At 32.8% G+C, this 20,297-nt stretch overlaps 1 protein-coding gene across 1 annotated transcript; it reads right to left on the bottom strand.

The window, feature by feature from the left end:
• Positions 1–204: 204 nt before the first annotated feature.
• On the bottom strand, positions 205–19,154 carry LOC100806470 (cytochrome P450 83B1). The gene is made up of 3 exons (XM_003538024.5): positions 18,563–19,154; positions 17,893–18,235; positions 205–942 (listed from the first exon to the last, which is right to left on the bottom strand). The coding sequence occupies exons 1-3, from the start codon at positions 19,111–19,113 to the stop codon at positions 337–339; spliced, it is 1,500 nt and encodes a 499-aa protein (XP_003538072.1). The 5' UTR covers positions 19,114–19,154; the 3' UTR covers positions 205–336.
• Between the last annotated feature and the right edge of the window lie 1,143 nt (positions 19,155–20,297).

Raw genomic sequence — 20,297 nt, forward strand, 5'->3', positions numbered from 1 at the left:
AGTACTTACTCTTGTCATGAGTCTTCTCATGCCTTTTATTAGGTCTTAGACTTCTTTCTAGGCTTGGGTCTAATCATTGATGTCCTCATCGATGGTTATGAAATAAATATTATTAGAAGAATATTCATTTTATGTACGCTTTTAATTCCCGATGAAAATTAATCACCATGTTCGTTCCAATATCACGTTGAACCAAAAAAAACATTTGTAATTTTAAATTATTTTATTTTTGAAAGGCATATAACTGCAACATGGTGATCCATTTTGCATACTCAAAATCAAAGCCCAAGCTAAAATGGCTTTATTACATTAGAGGCCCTTTGTTAGTTATTTCATTCACATACGTTTTTTGGCAACAAGGCAAAGATGATTCTTCTTGTGGCGAGCAAGTCCTGGCAGCCCCTCAGTGTCTATGTGTTCAGGTTTCATCCCTTGAGGCATTTCCCAATGGAATGAATTAAGAAGGTTTGCAGTTATGAGTTCCACTGTGGCAATTCCCAGTGATATTCCTGGGCAAATTCTGCGCCCTGCACCGAACGGAATGAACTCAAAATCTTGCCCCTTAAAATCTATCTCATTGTTCAAAAACCTCTCTGGGTAAAACTCTTCTGGGTCTTTCCAAGCCTCAGGGTCCCTCTGAATTGACCAACCATTCACATACACTATTGTCTTGGGTTGTATTTCGTACCCTTCTATTGTGAAACTTCTAATGGCTTCTCTTGGAACCAGTGGCGTTGGTGCATAAACCCTTAGTGTCTCTTTTATCACTGCCTTCAGATACACAAGCTTTTGAACATCCTCTTCCTCTATTAACTCTTTGTTGCCAGACAGGTTTCTAATTTCTTCTTGGGCTTTGCCCATTGCTCTTGGGTTCTTTATCAATCCGGTCATCACCCACACGGACGTAGCGGCAGTTGTATCAGTTCCAGCTATGAGTATGTCCTGTGATATAGTAAAGAATGAGCTAATATCAGAACTTTTTTCAATTTGTTAACATAGAGAAGAGACATAGTGGAAAAGAAGAAAGAAAGCTAAGATTTCATAACATTAACAATTGTAAAGTCTGTACAATACAAGGCATAAAAGAGTAATATATATACCTTTAATATTCCTTCTTTTCTGTTTGCTCATAATTTAATTTTGATTTGTTTTTAGCATGTAGAAGCTAAAGGATTGTTGGTCAAGAAACCAGTTCAGTTGTCCTAGAAGCTTAATACTCAATGTGTTTGTGCTATAATTTAGTTTTGTGACAATAACTAGGAAGCGTAATGATCAAATTCTTATTTGTGATGTGATGTTTTTGGGTCCATGTTTTCCATATGTTTCACGACACTGTATCGATGAACTAATAATATCCTAATGCGAAGAAGACAAAGCCTGATTAGTGAAAAAGCATGCTAGGCAGAAGAAGAAAAAAACATTTTCTAGATGATGCAACTCATTTAAATCCTTGGAAAATCATGTTTAGACACTCCTTGGATATTGTCATCAAAGAGAAAGAAAAATAAATGAAATAAGTGATTAATATGATTAATGATATAATATTTACATTTTGAAAGTGTCCAAAAAATCAGGATTATATATCCTTACAAATTTTTGAACAGTTACAGTGGAATTCGTTCCCAACTTATTATTAGTTTTAACTAAACGAATCTATCTTTGTTTCCTAAAAAAATCAGCTCCAGTGATTTGTGAGGGTCCACATATGATTTATAACTGGGCATCCACTTACTAATTATAAACTAAAACATTAATAAAAGTGTAATATATCTCATTAACAAGTAGAGACTTGTGTCTTAATCAGGTGATGAGGATTCGAATTCTAGTTAATCCTTGAATATAAAATAGACTTAAATATGTTTTTGATCCCTGATATATACCTATTATATTTTTAGTATCTAGTCCTTAATAAAAAATTTCTTCGGAAATTCCTATTATTTTAAAAGTTTTATATGAGGTTTCTATCGTTAGTCGGGAGCCGTTAACGGCTTACGTGACCGTTAACCAGACACGCTGACATGCGACATGTATTGTTAAGTGTCCTCGTTGGTTGAGTGGGATTACGTGTAGGAAAATTTTTTAATTAAAAACAATGTCATTTCTACAAGCTCCTTCTTCCTCTTTTCTGCAACCTTTTCACACACCACTGTCACCATCGAACAATGACACACGGTTAGAATTAATGTCTCGTGTAAGAGACATGTAACTTATGTAGGGACTAATAAATTAATAATTAATAATTAAGGACTAAATTGTAATTGGGTTAAATAGGAGAAGTTTCTAAGGATAACTGTTATTTGATGGGAGTAGTGATTATAAAAGGGATTAATACCCACTAACGTGAAACAAGGTCCCCTGAAACAAGGTCCCCTTCCTGGCAGAAAAGTATTCTCTTTAATATGTGGTTATTACAAACGTAGAGAGACAAAAAAAATAATCAATGAAGTGAAATCTTATTTCTCTTCTCTTTTAAGAAATCGAAGTGCACCAAAGAGAAGTCTCATTATTGAGAAAAGTACACATTATTTATCTATTATGTGTGAGAATCATAGGCTTTAAGATCAGTTTTCTATACTTGTTAATCCAGGAAACCCTTAAAATTTTTATATGTTTTATGAAATTTATGATTCTCCAAAAATGATTTATTTTCTCCCAATTATGCACAAACCTTAATTATGAAATTTAGGAATTTTATTTTTATGCTGTAAATATGATATTTTGTAAATAGAAAAAAGGGAGATTTTTTTTTCAAGAAATTATAATATTGGAAAAAGAAGTCAATTTTGTATTGATTGCTTTCAATTACTGCACAAGTACATGAAAGGCTTCTGCTGCCGCCATGTACGCACGTGAAGCATTTATTTGGAATGAAAGTGCACCATTTGTTTTGAACGCGGAGAAACACTTACGGAATTCTTGGAATTGCTATCAGTAGCTCACTTTTTGTTATTCTCAATCCTACGTATTTTTTTAAAAAATTATTGTTGAACGTGATTAAAGGATTGAAAGTTTATGCACTACAATTAAATTAACGTGAATGCTTTAAAATTATTGATAGCAGTAAATATTATATGCTATACATTTGCTTTAATGTGATTGAATTTCTATTATTTTATTGGTTATAATGTGAATGTATGATATTTATTTGGCCTGGAATGAAATTAATAAAATAAATATGAATTGTTAATAGCAATAAGTATGTGCAGGCCATATATTTGGTTGGAATTAAATGTATGATGAATTTGTTAGTCACCAAAATGGCTAAATTTATAAGGTTATTTAATTTCAAATTAACGATTATTTCAATTACTCATAAAATAATGGATGTTAAACTATATGATTATTGATTTATGGGTAATTAAAATTTATTGTTATAAGGCATTTATGGATCGTCCAAAGGTTGATTAGTTGTTCTTATAATTAATGAATATAATTGTAGGTGATTTGTGTGTGTCATTGGTTTTATTTATATACACAAAGGTAATAGGTACTACTAATTGGTTCATATTTAATTGCCAAATAATGTTAAGAGTTTTATTAGCATCATCATGTTTGTCTATTGTGTGTTCGTGTATCACCCAAAGGAGAACATCAAATACATTGACCGTTATCTGAACGAATCATATGTATGGCATGTGTTTTATGTCTCAAAATACTTATGTGAATTTTATTATAAAGAGAAAGTCCATTATAAAATTTGGAAAAGATTTAACACACTCGGCCTAATGCTCATGGGAATGATTGTTGCAGACAGTAATAAGATAGCTCTCCCTAAGAAGTGCTAAAAAGTTTACGAGGTTAGTGGAAGATCATTTTCAAACAACTGATAAGTCTCTTGCTGGAACATTAATGAGTACATTGACCATCATGAAGTTTGATGGTTCACGTACTATGCATGAACATGTCATTGAGATGACAAACATTGCAGTAAGACTTAAAACCTTGGGAATGACTGTGAATGAGAACTTTCTTGTTCAGTTTATTCTAAACTCATTACCGTCTGAGTATGGCTTGTTCCAAATGAGCTATAATACCATGAAAGTTAAATAGAATATGCATGAATTTCACAATATGTTAGTTCAGGAAGAAACGAGGCTTAAGAATCAAGGAAGTCACCCAGTCCATTATGTAAGCTACCAAGGGAATCAAGGAGCAAAAAAGAAATTTATGAAGAAGCATGATAAAGGCAAATGGTCATTAAAGATCAATGATGACTCTTTGCAAATCCAGAAGAAGGTATCAAAGGGCAATAGTTTCTAATTTTAAGGCAAATCTGGACACTTCCAGAAGGATTTCCTAAAGTGTAAATCTTGATTCGAAAAGAAAGGTGAGCTTAATGCTCTTGTATGTTTTGAATCAAACTTAATTGCCCATAATACATGGTGGATTGATTCTGGATGTACGACTTATGTTTCTAACATTATGGAGGGATTCCTTACAATACAAACCATAAACCCAAATGAGAAGTTCGTCTTCATGGGAAATAGAGTGAAAGCTCCAGTGGAAGCAGTCGGGACTTATCATTTAAAACTTGACACTGGACATCATTTAGATTTACTGGAAACTTTTTATGTACCTAGTTTATATAGGAATTTAGTTTCATTATCTAAACTTGATGTTACTAGATACTCTTTTAATTTTGGTAATGGATATTTCAGTTTATTTAAGCATAATCATCTTATTGGTACTGGTGTTCTTTGTGATGGTTTATATAAATTGAAATTAGATGGTTTGTATGCTAAAACCATTTTAACTCTGCATCATAATGTTGTCACTAAACGTAGTTTAGTGAATGAACGATCTATTTTCTTGTGGCATAAACATTTAGGTCACATTTCTAGAGAAAGGATGGAAAGATTAATAAAAAAATGAAATTCTTCTTGATCTAGATTTTACGGATCTAAATATTTGTGTGGATTGTATTAAGGGAAAACAAACAAAACATACAAAGACATGAGCTACAAGAAGCACTCAACTTCTTGAAATTGTGCATACTAATATTTGTGGACCTTTTGATGTTAATTCTTTTTGAAAGGAAAGATATTGTGAATATAAGTATACAGGTTTTGATGATGCCAAAGTATTCACTTAATAAGCTCCGATTGATTCAAGATTGATTCAAGATCAAGCAAACAAGATCAAGAAAAGCTAAGACCTTAGTCTATTTGTTAAAAGAATCTCATATTGATTGATATAAGTTTTGGCCTCAAAGTTTATTTTTGAAATGTTTTTAAAATGATTGATCAGTTCAAAATAAGTATTTTTGAACTGGTAATTCATTACCAGGTGTTGTAATCGATTACCAGAGACAGATTGCACATGTCTTTTCAAAAGTTTTTGAAATTTGAATTTTTAAATTCTTGTAATCGATTACCAAGTTTCGGCGGTTACCAGTAACGAGACTTCAGAAAATCCTTTGAAAAGTCATGACTCTTCAAAATTTAACTGTATAATCGATTACCAGAATGTTGTAATTGATTACCAGTGAAAGAATTTCATAAAATACTTAGAAAAGACACATCTCTTCAAAATTGTTTTTGAGCAGCCACCAAAGGGCCTATATATGACTTCAAAAATATTTAGAGATTTTCAAAATAAAACCTAATTGTCAAATTCTCTCAAAAACTACTATTTGGCCAAACACTTGCAAATCAATTGAGAATTCTTCTAAGATCTTCAATTTGTATCATATACTCAAAAGGAGAGAAATCTTTCTGTACATCTTATAAACACAGTTGTAATCAAGAGACTGTTCATCTTTTGGCTTGTGAGAATTCTGAACACAAGGGTGAGGGATTCCAATGTGTGTTCAAAGGTTGTAAAGAGTTTACAAAGATAGTCAAAAATCTCAAGTGAGTTGCTTGAGGACTAAACGTAGGCACGAGAAATGGCCGAACCAGGATAAAACGAGTTTGCAATTCTCTTTTTCCTTATCTCGGTAATTTTTATTGCACTTATTTTGTCTTGCATAATTGAAGAACATTATCGAATTAATTGATTCTTCATCTTTTATATTTTGAACCTATCACAGATATTTTTAAAAAGGGATTAAAACTTGTTAATCGAAAAATTCTTTAAAACTTAATTCACACTCCCCCTTTCTTAAGTTATTGAGGCCACTTGTTCAACAAGTGGTATCAGAGCAGGATTATTGTCTAAAGTTTAAAAACTTCAAGAATAGTTATGGTATCATCAAACTTTCTATTTCCCGAGGGAAACTCCATTAATAAGCCTCCTATTTTTAATGGAGAGGGTTATCACTATTGGAAAACCCGTATGCAAATTTTCATAGAAGCTATAGATTTAAATATATGAGAAGCCATTGAAATTGGTCCCATCATGCCTACAATGGTAGTAGGAAATGAAATTATAGAAAAACCTAGAGAACAATGGGATGAAGATGAAAGAAGAAGGGTTTAATATAATTTAAAGGCAAAAAATATAATTACTTCTGCATTAGGCATGAATGAATATTTTAGAGTCTCAAATTATAGAAATGCAAAAGAAATCTGGAATACATTACAAGTAACACATGAAGGCACAACTGACGTGAAAAGATCTAGAATAAATACCCTCACACATGAATATGAACTTTTTAGAATGAATCAAAATGAGACCATACAAGATATGCAAAAGAGATATACACATATAGTTAATTATCATGCATCATTAGGAAAGATATTTCCTAATGAGGATCTCATTAACAAAGTGTTCAAATGTTTAAGCAGACAATGAAAACCAAAGGTAACTGCAATTGTAGAATCAAAAGATCTCATCAACATGTCTCTTGCAACTCTTTTTGGGAAACTTCAAGAACATGAAATGAAACTTATGAGACTTAACCAACATGAAGAAAATGACAAAAAGAAGAAAGGAATTGCACTTAAAGCCTCATCTTCTATTCTTGAAAAAAGTGACAAAGAAGGCTTGAATGAACATAACAATATAGAAGAAGATGATGATTTCAGTCTCTTCATAAAAAGATTCAATAAATTTCTAAGAAACAAAGGAAATCGAAAAAGATCAAACTTCAATCCAAAGAAGAAAGGAGAAGATTCCTCCTCAGTTCCAAAATGTTATGAATGCGATCAACCTAAACACCTAAGAGTTGAGTGTCCTATCTTCAAAAGAAGAATGGATAAATCTGACAAGAAAACCTTCAAAGATAAGAAAGGAAAGAAAACTTATATCACTTGGGAAGATAATAACATGGATTCATCAAGTGATTAAAAAAATGAAGTAGTAAATCTAAGTTTCATGGCCAAAAACTATGAAAGCGAAGAAGAGGTAACATCTTCTAACTAAAGCTTATCTATTTCTTTTGATGAACTTCAAGATACATTCAATAACTTGCATAAAGAATCTGTCAAACTTGCCAAATTATTTTCATTTTCTAAGAAAACTATTTTAAATTTAGAAAAGAAAGTTTTGAAATTAAATGTAGAATTATAAAATCTTAAAGCAGAAGTTAAAACATTAAAACCAATAGATACAAACCAATCCTCTACTAAATGTTTAATACAAGAAAGCAATGAAGCATCTCATTCATGTAAATATTGTAAAATATTTAAAGAAGAAATTAAAGATGTAAAAGATTCTCTTTCCAAATTTACTCTTGGCAAAAATAATTTAGATATTATACTAGGAAAACAAATATGTGTTTTTGATAAGGCTGGATTGGGGTATAAACCTAAAAAACAACAAAAGATGTATAAAAATTTCTTTACATCTACTCAAAAGATTAGTTCTCTTTTCTTGACATGTTTTTACTATGGAAAGAAAAGACATAGTGCATCAACATGTTATTTTAGGAAAAATAGTAGTAGCATTGGAAAAATGGTATGGGTTCCAAAAGAATCTTTAGTCAAAACTAACATTCAAGGACTCAAGAAAATTTGGATACCTAAATCAAAAATATGATTATATGAATGAAGGATTCTTTGAAGTAGAGTTGGTACATTGATAGCGGTTGCTCTAAACACATCCTAAGAATAGTGGACATGTGACCTATGGAGACAACAACAAAGGTAAAATTCTTGGAGTTGGAAAAATAAGTATGAATCCTTCTATCTCCATAGAAAATATTTTACTTGTTGATGGTCTTAAGCATAGTTTACTAATTGTTAATCAATTATACGAAAAGGCTTTTTGGTGTCATTTGATTCTCATAATTGCTTTATTGAAAGTAAACATGACAAGAAAATAAAACATGTAGGACATAGAACTAATAATGTATACATGATAAATCTAGATAAAACCCCAAATCATGCTCAATGCTTTCTAAGCAAAGAGGATGAATCATGGTTGTGGCATAGGATAATTGCTCATATAAATATGAAACATCTAAATAAATTAATTTCAAAAGATTTAGCAATTGGATTTCCAAAACTCAGATTTGAAAAGGATAGATTATGTGATGCATGTCAAAAGAGAAAACAAGTAAGGGTCCCTTTCAAATCAAAGAATATTGTTTCTATCACTCAACCCTTACAACTTTTGCTCATGGACCTCTTTGGTACTTCTAGAACTATGAGTTTTGATGGAAATTATTATACTCTTGTCATAGTAGATGATTATTCAAGATTCACATGGACTCTATTTCTTACTCACAAAAGAGATTCATTTCATGCTTTTAAGAAACTTGCTAAAATCATTCAAAATAAGAAAAATATCAACATTGCATCCATTAGAAGTGATCATGGAGGAAGATTTGAGAATAAAGATTTTGAATTATTTTGTGATGAAAATGGGATAGAATATAATTTTTCTGCACCTAGAATTCCTCAACAAAATGGAGTAGTTGAGAGGAAAAATAGATCATTAGAAGAATTAGCCAAAACTTTACTTAATGATACAAATCTTCCTAAATATTTTTGGGCTGAAGCTGTTAATACTGCATTTTATATAATGAATAGAGCATTAATTAGACCTATCTTAAAGAAAACACCATATGAACTATACAAAGGAAGAAAACCAAATATTTCCCATATTCATATTTCTGGATGTAAATGATTTGTGTTAAATAATGAGAAAGACAACTTGGACAAGTTTGATGCAAAATCAGATGAAGGTATATTTCTTGGCTATTCTTTGAATAATAAAGATTTTAGAATTTATAATAAAATAACTATGATTATTGAAGAATCAATACATGTTTTTATGAGACTAACCCTATAAGGCCAAGAAAGGAAATACTTGATGATATTACAGATTCTTTAGAAGATATGCATATTCATGAAAAAGGTCACAAAGGCAAAGAAGATGGAAATAGTAAAGACTCTCAATTCAAAGAAAATCAAACAAATGTGGATCTTCAAAAGGAGTGGAGAACTTCAAGGTATCATCCTCTTGATAATATCATAGGTGACATCTCAAAAGGAGTAACAACTCGACACTCTCTTAAAGATGCATGCAATAATATGACTTTTGTCTCTTTAATTGAACCTAAAAACATAAATGAAACCATAATTGATGAACATTGGGTTATTGTTATGCAAGAGGAATTAAATCAATTTGAAAGAAATCAAGTTTGAGAATTAGTTGATAAACCTAATGATCATCCAATTATTGGAACTAAATGGGTATTTAGAAACAAATTGGATGAACATGGAATAATTATTAGAAATAAGGCTAGATTAGTGGCTAAAGGATATAACCAAGAAGAAGGAATAGATTATGAAGAAACTTATGCTCCAGTGGTTAGATTAGAAGCCATTAGAATTTTACTAGCCTTTGCATCAATAATGGATTTCAAACTTTATCATATGGATGTTAAAAGTGCATTTTTAAATGGTTTTATTCAAGGAGTGTATGTTGATCAACCTCCTGAATTTAAAAATTCAAATTTTTCCAATCACGTTTTTAAATTGAAAAAGGCTCTATATGGTTTAAAACAAGCCCTTAGGGCTTGGTATGAATGATTGAACAACTTTCTTTTAGAAAAAGGCTTTACAAGAGGAAAGGTCAATACCACACTTTTCATTAAAAGAAAAATGCATGCTATTCTGTCAGTTCAAATTTATGTAGATGGTATAATCTTTGGTTCTACTAATGATTCCTTAGTAAAGAATTCTCTAAAGATATGCAAAAGTGAATTTGAAATGTCCATGATGGGTGAGTTAAATTTCTTTCTTGGACTACAAATAAAACAAACCAAAAATTAAATATTTATTAGTCAAGCAAAATATTGCAAAGAATTGCTTAACAGATTTGGCATGAAAAATGCTAAACAAATGGTCACCCCTATGAGCACTACTTGCTATTTGGATAAAGATGAAGTCAGTCAATCAGTAAACATAAAGAAATATAAAGGTATGATCGGATCTCTTCTTTGTTTATCAGCAAGTAGACCTGATATCATGTATGTGTGCCTGATATCAAGTCAATCCCAAAGAATCTCACCTAGTGTCGTTAAAGAATAATGAGATATTTATTAGACACTATAAATCTAAGATTATGATATCCTAAGAATTCTTCATATAACTTAGTAGGATACTTTGACTCTGATTTTGCTGGATGCAAAACCAATATAAAAAGCACTGGTGGGACTTGTCACTTTATTGGTTCTGCACTGGTATCATGGCATAGCAAAAAGCAAAATAGTGTTGCCTTATCAACTGCAAAAGCGAAATATATTCCTGCTGGAAGTTGTTGTGCACAAATCGTTTGGATGAGACAACAACTTTTTGATTATGACTTAATGCTTGATCATATACCTATCCATTATGACAATACAAGTGCAATCAACCTATCCAAAAATCCTATTCTGCACTCTAGAACAAAACATATTGAAATAAGGCATCACTTCCTTAGAGATCATGTTCAAAAGGGGGATTGCATATTAGAGATTGTTGACACAAAGAATCAATTGACTGATATCTTTACAAAACCTCTTCCCAAATAAATTTTCTTTGCTATTAGAAGAGAATTAGGACTTATGGACCTATATGACTTAGATTCCTAATCCATTTAACTGCCTATGATGTTTGTTATCTTGAATATTTCATGTTTTTAGGGCCTGGTAATCGATTACCAACAACTATAATCAATTACCATAGAACAAATTTTCTGTAATTGATTACCAGAGGCAATTAGGCAGTTTCTTCCCACATCTATAATCGATTACAGAAGACTGTAATAAATTAAAACTCGCCCTTGCCTATAAAAACAATATTTTCTCTCTCTAATTACAGAACCTCCAACCTCCCTCTCTCTCTAATGGCTCCCCTCCTTCTCAAATCTTCCAAACCTCATAACTTTCTCATTTCTTCACCAAATCGCATCAAACAAAGTGTGAAGTTCATCATTTTCAATTCTCTACAAATCCCACCAATCAAAATCTTCAGAAAATTCACTAAATGGCAGAATCATCCAAGAAATGCAAGGATTCATCTTCCTCTACCACCACTGTAGGCCAACGCTGTCACGGTGCTTTCGATGACTCTCCAGCACCACCCAATCCTTCCCTTTCCTCACCATGCTCACTAACTCTGTTTTCCTCTGATGATCAACGTTAGAGGTATTACTCCTCCTTTTCAAATCATGTCATTCTTGATCCTAAATTTCTGGATTTTGATTTCTTTGAGGGAGAAACCTTTGACTATTATCAAGTATTCCAAAACTCTAAATTAGTAGACTTTATGACTCTAAAATTTCCTTATTATCCTGAATTAGTTCAAGTCTTCTATAATAATTTGGAAGTTCATGATTGAGTCATATTCTCTGAGGTACACAAAATACCTATTGTTGTTGATCAGTCATTATTCTATTCTCTTACCAAATTAAGTAGTCAAGGTGTACCTTTTGAGGGAACCTTAGTTGATGACTGGAAATCCATTTATTCTAGTCATGATGCTTGAATAATGGTTTGTGTTGAAAATGCTTATATGATTGGTTTTTTGCTTATTGGTTCTTTTTCCTTTGAGTGTTGCATCATGCATTATATTTTGTGTCGAGTATTACTTCCTCGTTCCACAAATCTTGCTCAAGCTTTTGAGGAAGATTTAATCCTATTATGGGCCTTGCAAACTGGCCGTCAAATTGATTGGATCCATCTTGTTCGCTACCTTATGCATAAGGCATTACGGGCAAATGCACCTCTCCCTTATCCCCACCTTATTACTCTGATTCTGCAGCACTTCAATATTCCCCCGGTTAATGAACCTTTTGTCAAGGTTAAACGTTCCTTTGCCATTGGAGCCACTGCAGTTGCGTCCTTTAGGTATAGGAAGGATCTGGATGGTCAATGGGTTCTTAAACAAGACCTCCTGCCTAATGCTCCCGATGAATGCACTCCATCTCCACCACCAAGGGATCCCTCCTCTTCATTGCTGAATGATGTTCTTAATAAGCTTCGGGATGTTCGTGTCTTTTTTGGAGACCGATTTGATTCCATGGATTCACGTGTTACACGACTTGAGGATGATATGAGCTTTATTTGTCGTTGCTTTGATCCTCTGGCTGATCATTAGAGTTTATCCCGTGTCATCATTTTTAGCACTTTATAACTTTATGTTTCTTAGCATTTCAGACTTCATGCCTATGGTTATTTAGGCTTTGATACATTTTAGGTTCTATTACGTTGCCTTTAAATTATTCTGTTTGAATGTTTAGGACTTGGTACTTTCAATTATTATTAATCATGTTATGGTACTGCTATATTGTTTGTTTAGGACTTGGAACTTTAAATTATTTGATTTAAAGCCTTGTGTATGATTTTTCTACTCCTCCCTTGTTTTTGATGTTGCCAAAGGAGGAGAAATAGCTAAAAGGTAAGGGGATTTTTGTTTGGAAATATCTTTTGAACATATGTTTTCAACTATGCAATTGTTGAAAACTTAAGGGGGAGTGAACGCCACAAATAGATACTTTCTTTACTCTTTCCCTACAGATGGTTGTCATCATCAAAAAGGGAAAGAATGTGAATTTAAGTATACAAGTTTTGAGCATACAGGTTTTGATGATGCCAAAGTATAAGCAAACAAGATTGCTTTAAGATTAATTCAAGGTCACGCAAACAAGATCAAGAAAAAGATAAGGCCTTAGTCCATTTGTTAAAAGAATCTCATATTGATTGATATAAGTTTTGGCCTCAAAGTTTAATTTTCAAATGTTTTTCATCAGTTCAAAATATCGATTATCAGGTGTTGTAATTGATTACCAGAGATAGATTGCACATGACTTTCCAAAAGTTTTTGAAACCTGAATTTTTAAATTCTTGTAATCGATTATCATGTTTCAATAATCGATTACCAGCAATGAGACTTCAGAAAATTCTTTGAATTATTAGAATGTTGTAATCGACTACAGTGAAAGAATTTCAGAAAATATTTTGAAAAGAATTTCAGAAAATATTTTGAAAATCGCGTGCGCGTGCGCGCGTGCGTGCGTGTGCGTGTGCGTGTGCGTGCGCGTGCGCGTGCGCGTGCGCGTGTGCGTGTGCGTGTGCGTGTGCGTGTGCGTGTGTGTGTGTGTGTGTGTGTGTGTGTGTGTGAAAGCAAAAACCTAATTGTCAAATTTGAGTTTGGCCAAACACTTGCAAATCAATTGAAAATTATTCTAAGATCTTCAATTTGTATCATCTGCTCTAAATGAGATACATTTTTATGTACATCTTATAAACACAGTTGTAATCAAGAGATTGTTCGTCTCTTAGCTTTTGAGAATCCTGAACACAAGGGTGAGGGATCCCAATGTGTGTTCAAAGGTTGTAAAGAGTTTACAAAGATAGTGAAAAATCTCAAGTGAGTTGCTTGAGGACTGGACGTAGACACGGGAAGTGGCCGAATCAGGATAAAACGAGTTTGCAATTTTCTCTTTCCTTATCTTCGTTATTTTTATTACACTTATTTTGGCTTGCATAATTGAAAAACATCAACGAATTAATTGCTTCTTCATCTTTTATATTATGAACCTATCACAAATATTTTAAAAAGGGAATTAAAACTTGTTAATAAAAAAATTCTTTAAAACTTAATTCACTCCCCTCTTTTAAGTTATTGAGGTCACTTGTTCAACATATAGTTTATCACCTTTATTGATGACTATTCACGTTACGGTTATGTCTACTAACTGCATGAGAAATCTCAGATAGTGAATGCCTGGTGAAAGTTATTAGGTCTGATAGAGGTGGTGAGTAGTACAAAAGATACAATGAAACTGGGCAACACCCAGGTCCATTTGCTAAACTTCTTAAAAAATGCGGCATTTGTGTGCAATACACAATGCCTGATACACCACAACAAAATGGTGTATCATAAAGGCATAATAGAACTTTAATGAATATGGTTAGGAGTATATTAAGCAATTCAACTTTACCCGTATCTTTCTAGATGTGCAAGGTTCATTGAAAATGATGAAATCAGTAGGAGTACAGTTTCACGAGATGTGGAAATTAAAGAAGTTAGAGTGTAAGTCCGTTTAGATTATGCCTCTAGCAATAAGGTGATTACTCCTTTAGTTGTTGTTCCAAAAAATAATGAAGAGGAGCAACACAATAATGAGTCCATGATACATAATGAATCTATTATGGAAGAACCATAAGAAGTTGCATTAAGGAGGTCTCAAAGAGAAAGGAGAACAACTATTTCGAATGATTATGTGGTATACCTACATGAAACAGAAATAGACTTAAGCATTAATGGTAATGATCCAGTTTCATTTTCACAAGCGACAAGCTATGATAATTTTGAAAAGTGGTTAAATGTCATGAAAGAAGAGATAAATTCCATGGAACATAATGATATTTGGGACCTTGTAGAATTGTCAAAGGGTTGTAAGAGAGTTGGTTGTAAGTGGGTCTTCAAGACTAAACGTGACTTTCATGACAATCTGGAATGTTACAAGGCTAGACTTATTGCTTAGGGATTTACTTAAAAAGATGACATTGATTATAAAGAGACATTTTCACCTATCTCACGAAAGGATTCTTTCAGGATTATCATGACATTAGTAGCCCATTATGACTTGGAACTACATCAGATGGATGTGAAAATTGTCTTTGTTAATGGAGCTTTAGAGGAGAATGTTTACATGGACCAACCAGATGGGTTCTCAGATTAAGGAAAGGAACACATGATGTTCAAATTAAAGAAATCAATATACATTCTTAAGCAAGCTCCTCACCAATGGTATTTAAAGTTTAATGATACCATTCCTTCCTTTAGAATTAAGGAAAATACTGTTGATCAATGTATATATCTGAAGGTCAGTGGGAGTAAGGTCATTTTTCCAATTCTGTATGTTGATGATATCTTGCTTGCAATTAATGATCTTGATCTTTTTCATGAGACTAAGAAATTTCTCTCTAACAACTTTGAAGTGAAAGATATGGGTGAGGTAAGCTATGTGATAGGGATAGAAATATTTTGTAGTAGATCACAAGGATTGTTAGACTTATCTCAAACATCATATATCAATATTTACTAGAGAGATTCAAGATGAAAAAGTGTTCAGCATCACCTATCCTAATTTATAAATGAGACAAATTTAGTCTCACACAATGTCCTAAAAATGATATGGAACGAAAACAAATGGAAGTCATTCTATATGCATTAGTTGTTGTTGCATCTACTCTGAAAGCTGAATTTATAGTATGTTTTGAGGCTACAATTCAGACTAATTTGTTGTGAAACCTTATTTAAGGGCTTAGAATTGTCGACAGTATTATTAGGCCACTAAAAATGTATTGTGATAACTTTGCAACAATATTTTTCTAAGAATGACAAGTATTCTAAGGGTGCTAAGCATATGGAATTGAAGTACTTTGTTGTGAAGGAAGAAGTTCAGAAACAAAGAGTGTCAATAGAGTATATTAACACAAACTTTATGATAGTTGACCATTTGACAAAGGGATTACCGCCCAAAACATTTATAGAACATGTTGAAAGTATAGGCATTATTGTTATTGGTGATCGTTAAGTGTAATTTACCTTATGCATTTTAGTGACACTCTAAGCTCATTTATGATATGTTTCTAATTACTTGTTCTATATGTTTACATGCATATTTGTATTAGAGTAATGTTAATAGGTTTTGTCTTGAATAAAGACATTATGTTGGACCAATTATGTACTCCTAACTAATGGTCATATTAAGGAGAAGACTAATTTATAGTACATGGAAGGGACTATGTCAATTAAGTTATGTGCAACTATCATGACTTGAATTGGTTCATATTCTTAATCATGAAATTATGATGTATTCAATGTATAGAACGGTTTAGTCATTTAAATGCGCATTATGTTAGTTTAATCTATTTATTTATTTAGTCCATAATATTTATTAATGTCATATGAGCCAAGTGGGAGAATGTTAGAATTAATGTGTCATGTAAGAGACATGTGACTTGTGTAGGAACTAATAAATAAATAATTAATAATTAAGGATTAAATTATAATTGGGTTAAATAGGAGAAGTTTCTAGAGGTAACTGTTACATGATGAGAATAGTGGTTATGAATGGGATTAATACCCACTAATGTGAAGTAAGGTCTCCTTCCTAACAGAAAAGTGTTTTGTTTAATATCTGGTTATCACAAACGTAGAGAGACAGAAAGAATATTCAAAGGAGTGAAATCTTGTTTCTCTCCTCTTCCAAGAAATCAAAGTGCACCGGAGAGAAATTTCATTATGGAGACATGTACGCATTGTTTATCTATTATGTGTGAGAATCATGGATTTTAAGATCTTATTAGTTTCCTATAATTGTTAATCTAAGAAATCCTTAAAATTTTTACACCAACACCACCAAACCATAGATCGCGATACCAACACACCACCACGGCATGAACACAAAGCGCAAACACCGCCATCGTCTTACAACACCATTGTGCCCCTATTCATGTGCCCGAACAAAAACAAGGAATAAAAAATGTCATTTTGGGATGGTGATGGTGAACCAGATCTGAAGAAGGATGGAGATAGTGGCTGCGAGTTGCAATGCAAGCACGACCTCCCTCTGCTCCTCGATGCGGGCAATGGTGGAGGACTTGCACTTCGGGATGGAGGTCTTGCAACAGTGGAGGGATTCGAGGGTTTCTTTGGAGAGGGAATCAAGATATTGGGATTTCTCGACAACGGAGTGTTGGAGGGAGGAGAAGTGGGTGGAGAGGGTGGTGAAGAGGTTGGTGCATTTGGTGAGAATGGTTTATTTGCTTTGAGTTCATCAAAGAATTGCTAGACCCTCGTCGCCATTGGAGAGTGCTAAGACTCCTTTCTCAAACTGAAATCGAAAATCGTGCTCGCAGAGCTCCTCCATACCACACCTCCGTCGGACCCCGACCTATCCGCCACGCTCAAATCCATGTGGAGGAAGATGGACGTAGCGATGTTGCTATGGTTCATGGTGTCAAAGCGGAGGGAGTCAGCATTGCTGTGAGAAGAGATAGCGGCGGCGATGGAGGAGGCAGTGGACCCAGCCTAGCTGGTGGTAGAGGCAATGGAGAGAGAAAGAGAGAAACAAACGAAAAAAGGAATAAAAAACAACATCGTTTCTGCTTTTTAAAAATTAAAAAGAAAAATTTATGTGTAATCTCACTCAGCCAACGGGTATACATGGTAACACATGTCACAATGCCAATGTGTCTGATTAATGGTCACGTAAGCAGTTAACGAATTCCGACCAACGACACAAATCTTGAACAAAACTTTTAAAATATTAGAAACTCGATTCAAAGAAAAAATTTATTAGGAACTATATGCCAAAAATGAATATATACGAGGGACAAAAATATATTTAAGCTTATAAAATAAATCGTTTTGAAAGATGAATATTCGTCTCTCATGTGTAAGTTCAAGATTTCCAACAAAAAAACTACATGAATTGCAGATGTACATGGAGTTAATTAAAGACCAAAGTTCTAAGAAATTAAAAGGGGAAAGCATGAGCACATACCAAGATGATAGCTTTGATTTGATCATCGGTGAGGTCGATTGACAAGCGACCCTGCTTCTTCAGCTCAAGCAACAGATCAACAAGATCCTTCTCTTCGTTCTGTTTCACTTTCACCCTATTAGGATCAAGGTGCTCGTCAAGCACTTCCTGCAAGAACCCATCCAACGCCTCGAAAGTCTTTTCGAGACGAGTAACCATCCCGGTGAGTTTATCAATCCACCCCAAGAACGGAATGTAATCCGAAACAAAAAAAGAGAGCAACATAGCTTGCGAGTCATTAAGCAGCCCATGGAACCTGCTTTTTTCGGCGCCGTCGTCATCATACTTCCTCCCAAAGGCAAGCCTGTACAGTGACGGATCCAGAATATTTCTTAACGAAGATAAAATAAAATTTAATATTTTCTCAGATAAAAAATAAAATAAACTCTATTAAAAGAATATTAAAAAAATTAAACATAATAAAAACTAAAAACATAAAGCAAAAAAATTTAATATTAATTTATTTTCTTTTTTATCCTTTTCAACTTTCTACATTCATTTTTTATAATAATTTTCTAATGGAAACAACACCTAATTTTTATGGGAATAAAAAAATTATTCATTATATTAAGTAAAAAAATTTACTCAGGACAATTGTCCCTAATTGCTTTATAGATAGATCCATCCTTGCCTGCATATTATAGCGCTTGATACCGCCATCAAAACCTCGGTCAAGTTGGTTGTTTTGGAAGAATCAACGTGGGATGATACGATCTGCAGCATTCGCTTGGCCTCGGATTTTCTGACATGGGAGAAAGCGGAGATTCTCTTGGAGCTGAAGAAATGGACAACGCAGATTTTTCTGATTTCTCTCCAGTGGTCGTTGTAGGGAGAGAAGATAAGCTCAAGGGCATTGTAGGTTAATTTTAGAGGGCCGAGAGAGGGAGGTCTTGTGCACACGTCCAGATCGTGGTCTTTGAGGACTTCTTTGGCGAGTTTTGGAGAGGAAACGACGAGGGCTGGCTTGAAGCCGATTCGGAGGGAGAAAAGGGGACCGTAGGTCTTTGAGAGCTGCCCTAGTTGGAGATTGAGCTTCGAAGCGTCGAGTTGGTGAAGGTTGCCGATTATGGGAAGGCCTCTTGGACCTGGTGGACGTGGCGGGTTGTTTTTGTTGGCTTTGAAGAGGATCAATAGCAACACTACTGCAGGAAGAGCTATGAGTATGTACACAAGTGGCAACATTTTGGATAAGACAGAACGAGCAAGCAAGTTAGAAAATTCTAGTGTGTAGTCATAATCAATATATATAATCAACGAGTCTGGCTCTGTTTTGTTTAATGTGTGAATATTATAAATTACGGATCCCAAAAAAATCAATAAATGGAATAAATCTGTCAATATTCTCAATTTTTTATTTTCCTTTATTTGCAGGATAAAATAGGTTGTTGTTTTACTTTTTTTTACTGTATAATGTACGGGTCATTTGGTCTAGCTTCGTGCGTTTTGCGAACGTAAGCAACTACGAAAATTGGGAGAGAGACACTTACAGCATCTTTAATACTAAATATTATTTGATATTTTAAGACCATTAATTACCTGATTTATAATTCTAACCTATAATTATAATTATGTGACACATAAATAATTAAATATATTTATTAAATTAAAGGTATATTTAATCATTATTTAATAAAAATTAGTTATTATTTCTTAATTTAAGGAATATTAATATATTTTAATATATAAAATTATCTACATATCCCATAATTATTAGTTAGAATCATAAATTGAGAGTTTTTAATTTTTTTAATATAGATAGATTCTTGAACTTGGATTCTTAAGTTTAAAAACTTTCGTTATCATATTTATTATTATTTTTCTGAAGAGTTATCTTTTCAATTTTTTTATGTAAGTAAAATTCAAAGAATCAAAATTAAATTATACTTCTAAAATAAATAAAAAATAACAAAAATTCTTACCAGTATTCATAATTTCATAGACTGTGTTTGCGAACGTAAGCAATTACGAAAATTGGCATGAGGAGACCGACCCACTAAGTTATCTAGCTAATGCCTATAGAATTTGCCAGTTACAATTCTATAGTGGCACGTTAACCAAAAAAATTACTTGCAAGATACTGCACAGGGTTTTATATAAAGAAAAAGATATTTAGACACCTAAAACCCTAAATGTCTTTTGACACCAAAAGATTGACAAAAAGGAAAATATAGGTATTACAGTTGCTATGATATGATATGATATGGAAAAAAAATATATAAAAAAACAAAAATATTATGAAAGTGTTTAAAATATAGGAGCGTTCAAATATTATCATTCCTTAGATAATGTATGCATGACTTTTTCACCATATTGTTGTATACTAATACAAACTTTCTTTTACATCTTTATTTCTTTTATTTTTTTTT

This window comes from Glycine max, chromosome 11 (assembly GCF_000004515.6).
Source record: "Glycine max cultivar Williams 82 chromosome 11, Glycine_max_v4.0, whole genome shotgun sequence".
Classification (NCBI taxonomy): Eukaryota; Viridiplantae; Streptophyta; class Magnoliopsida; order Fabales; family Fabaceae; genus Glycine; species Glycine max.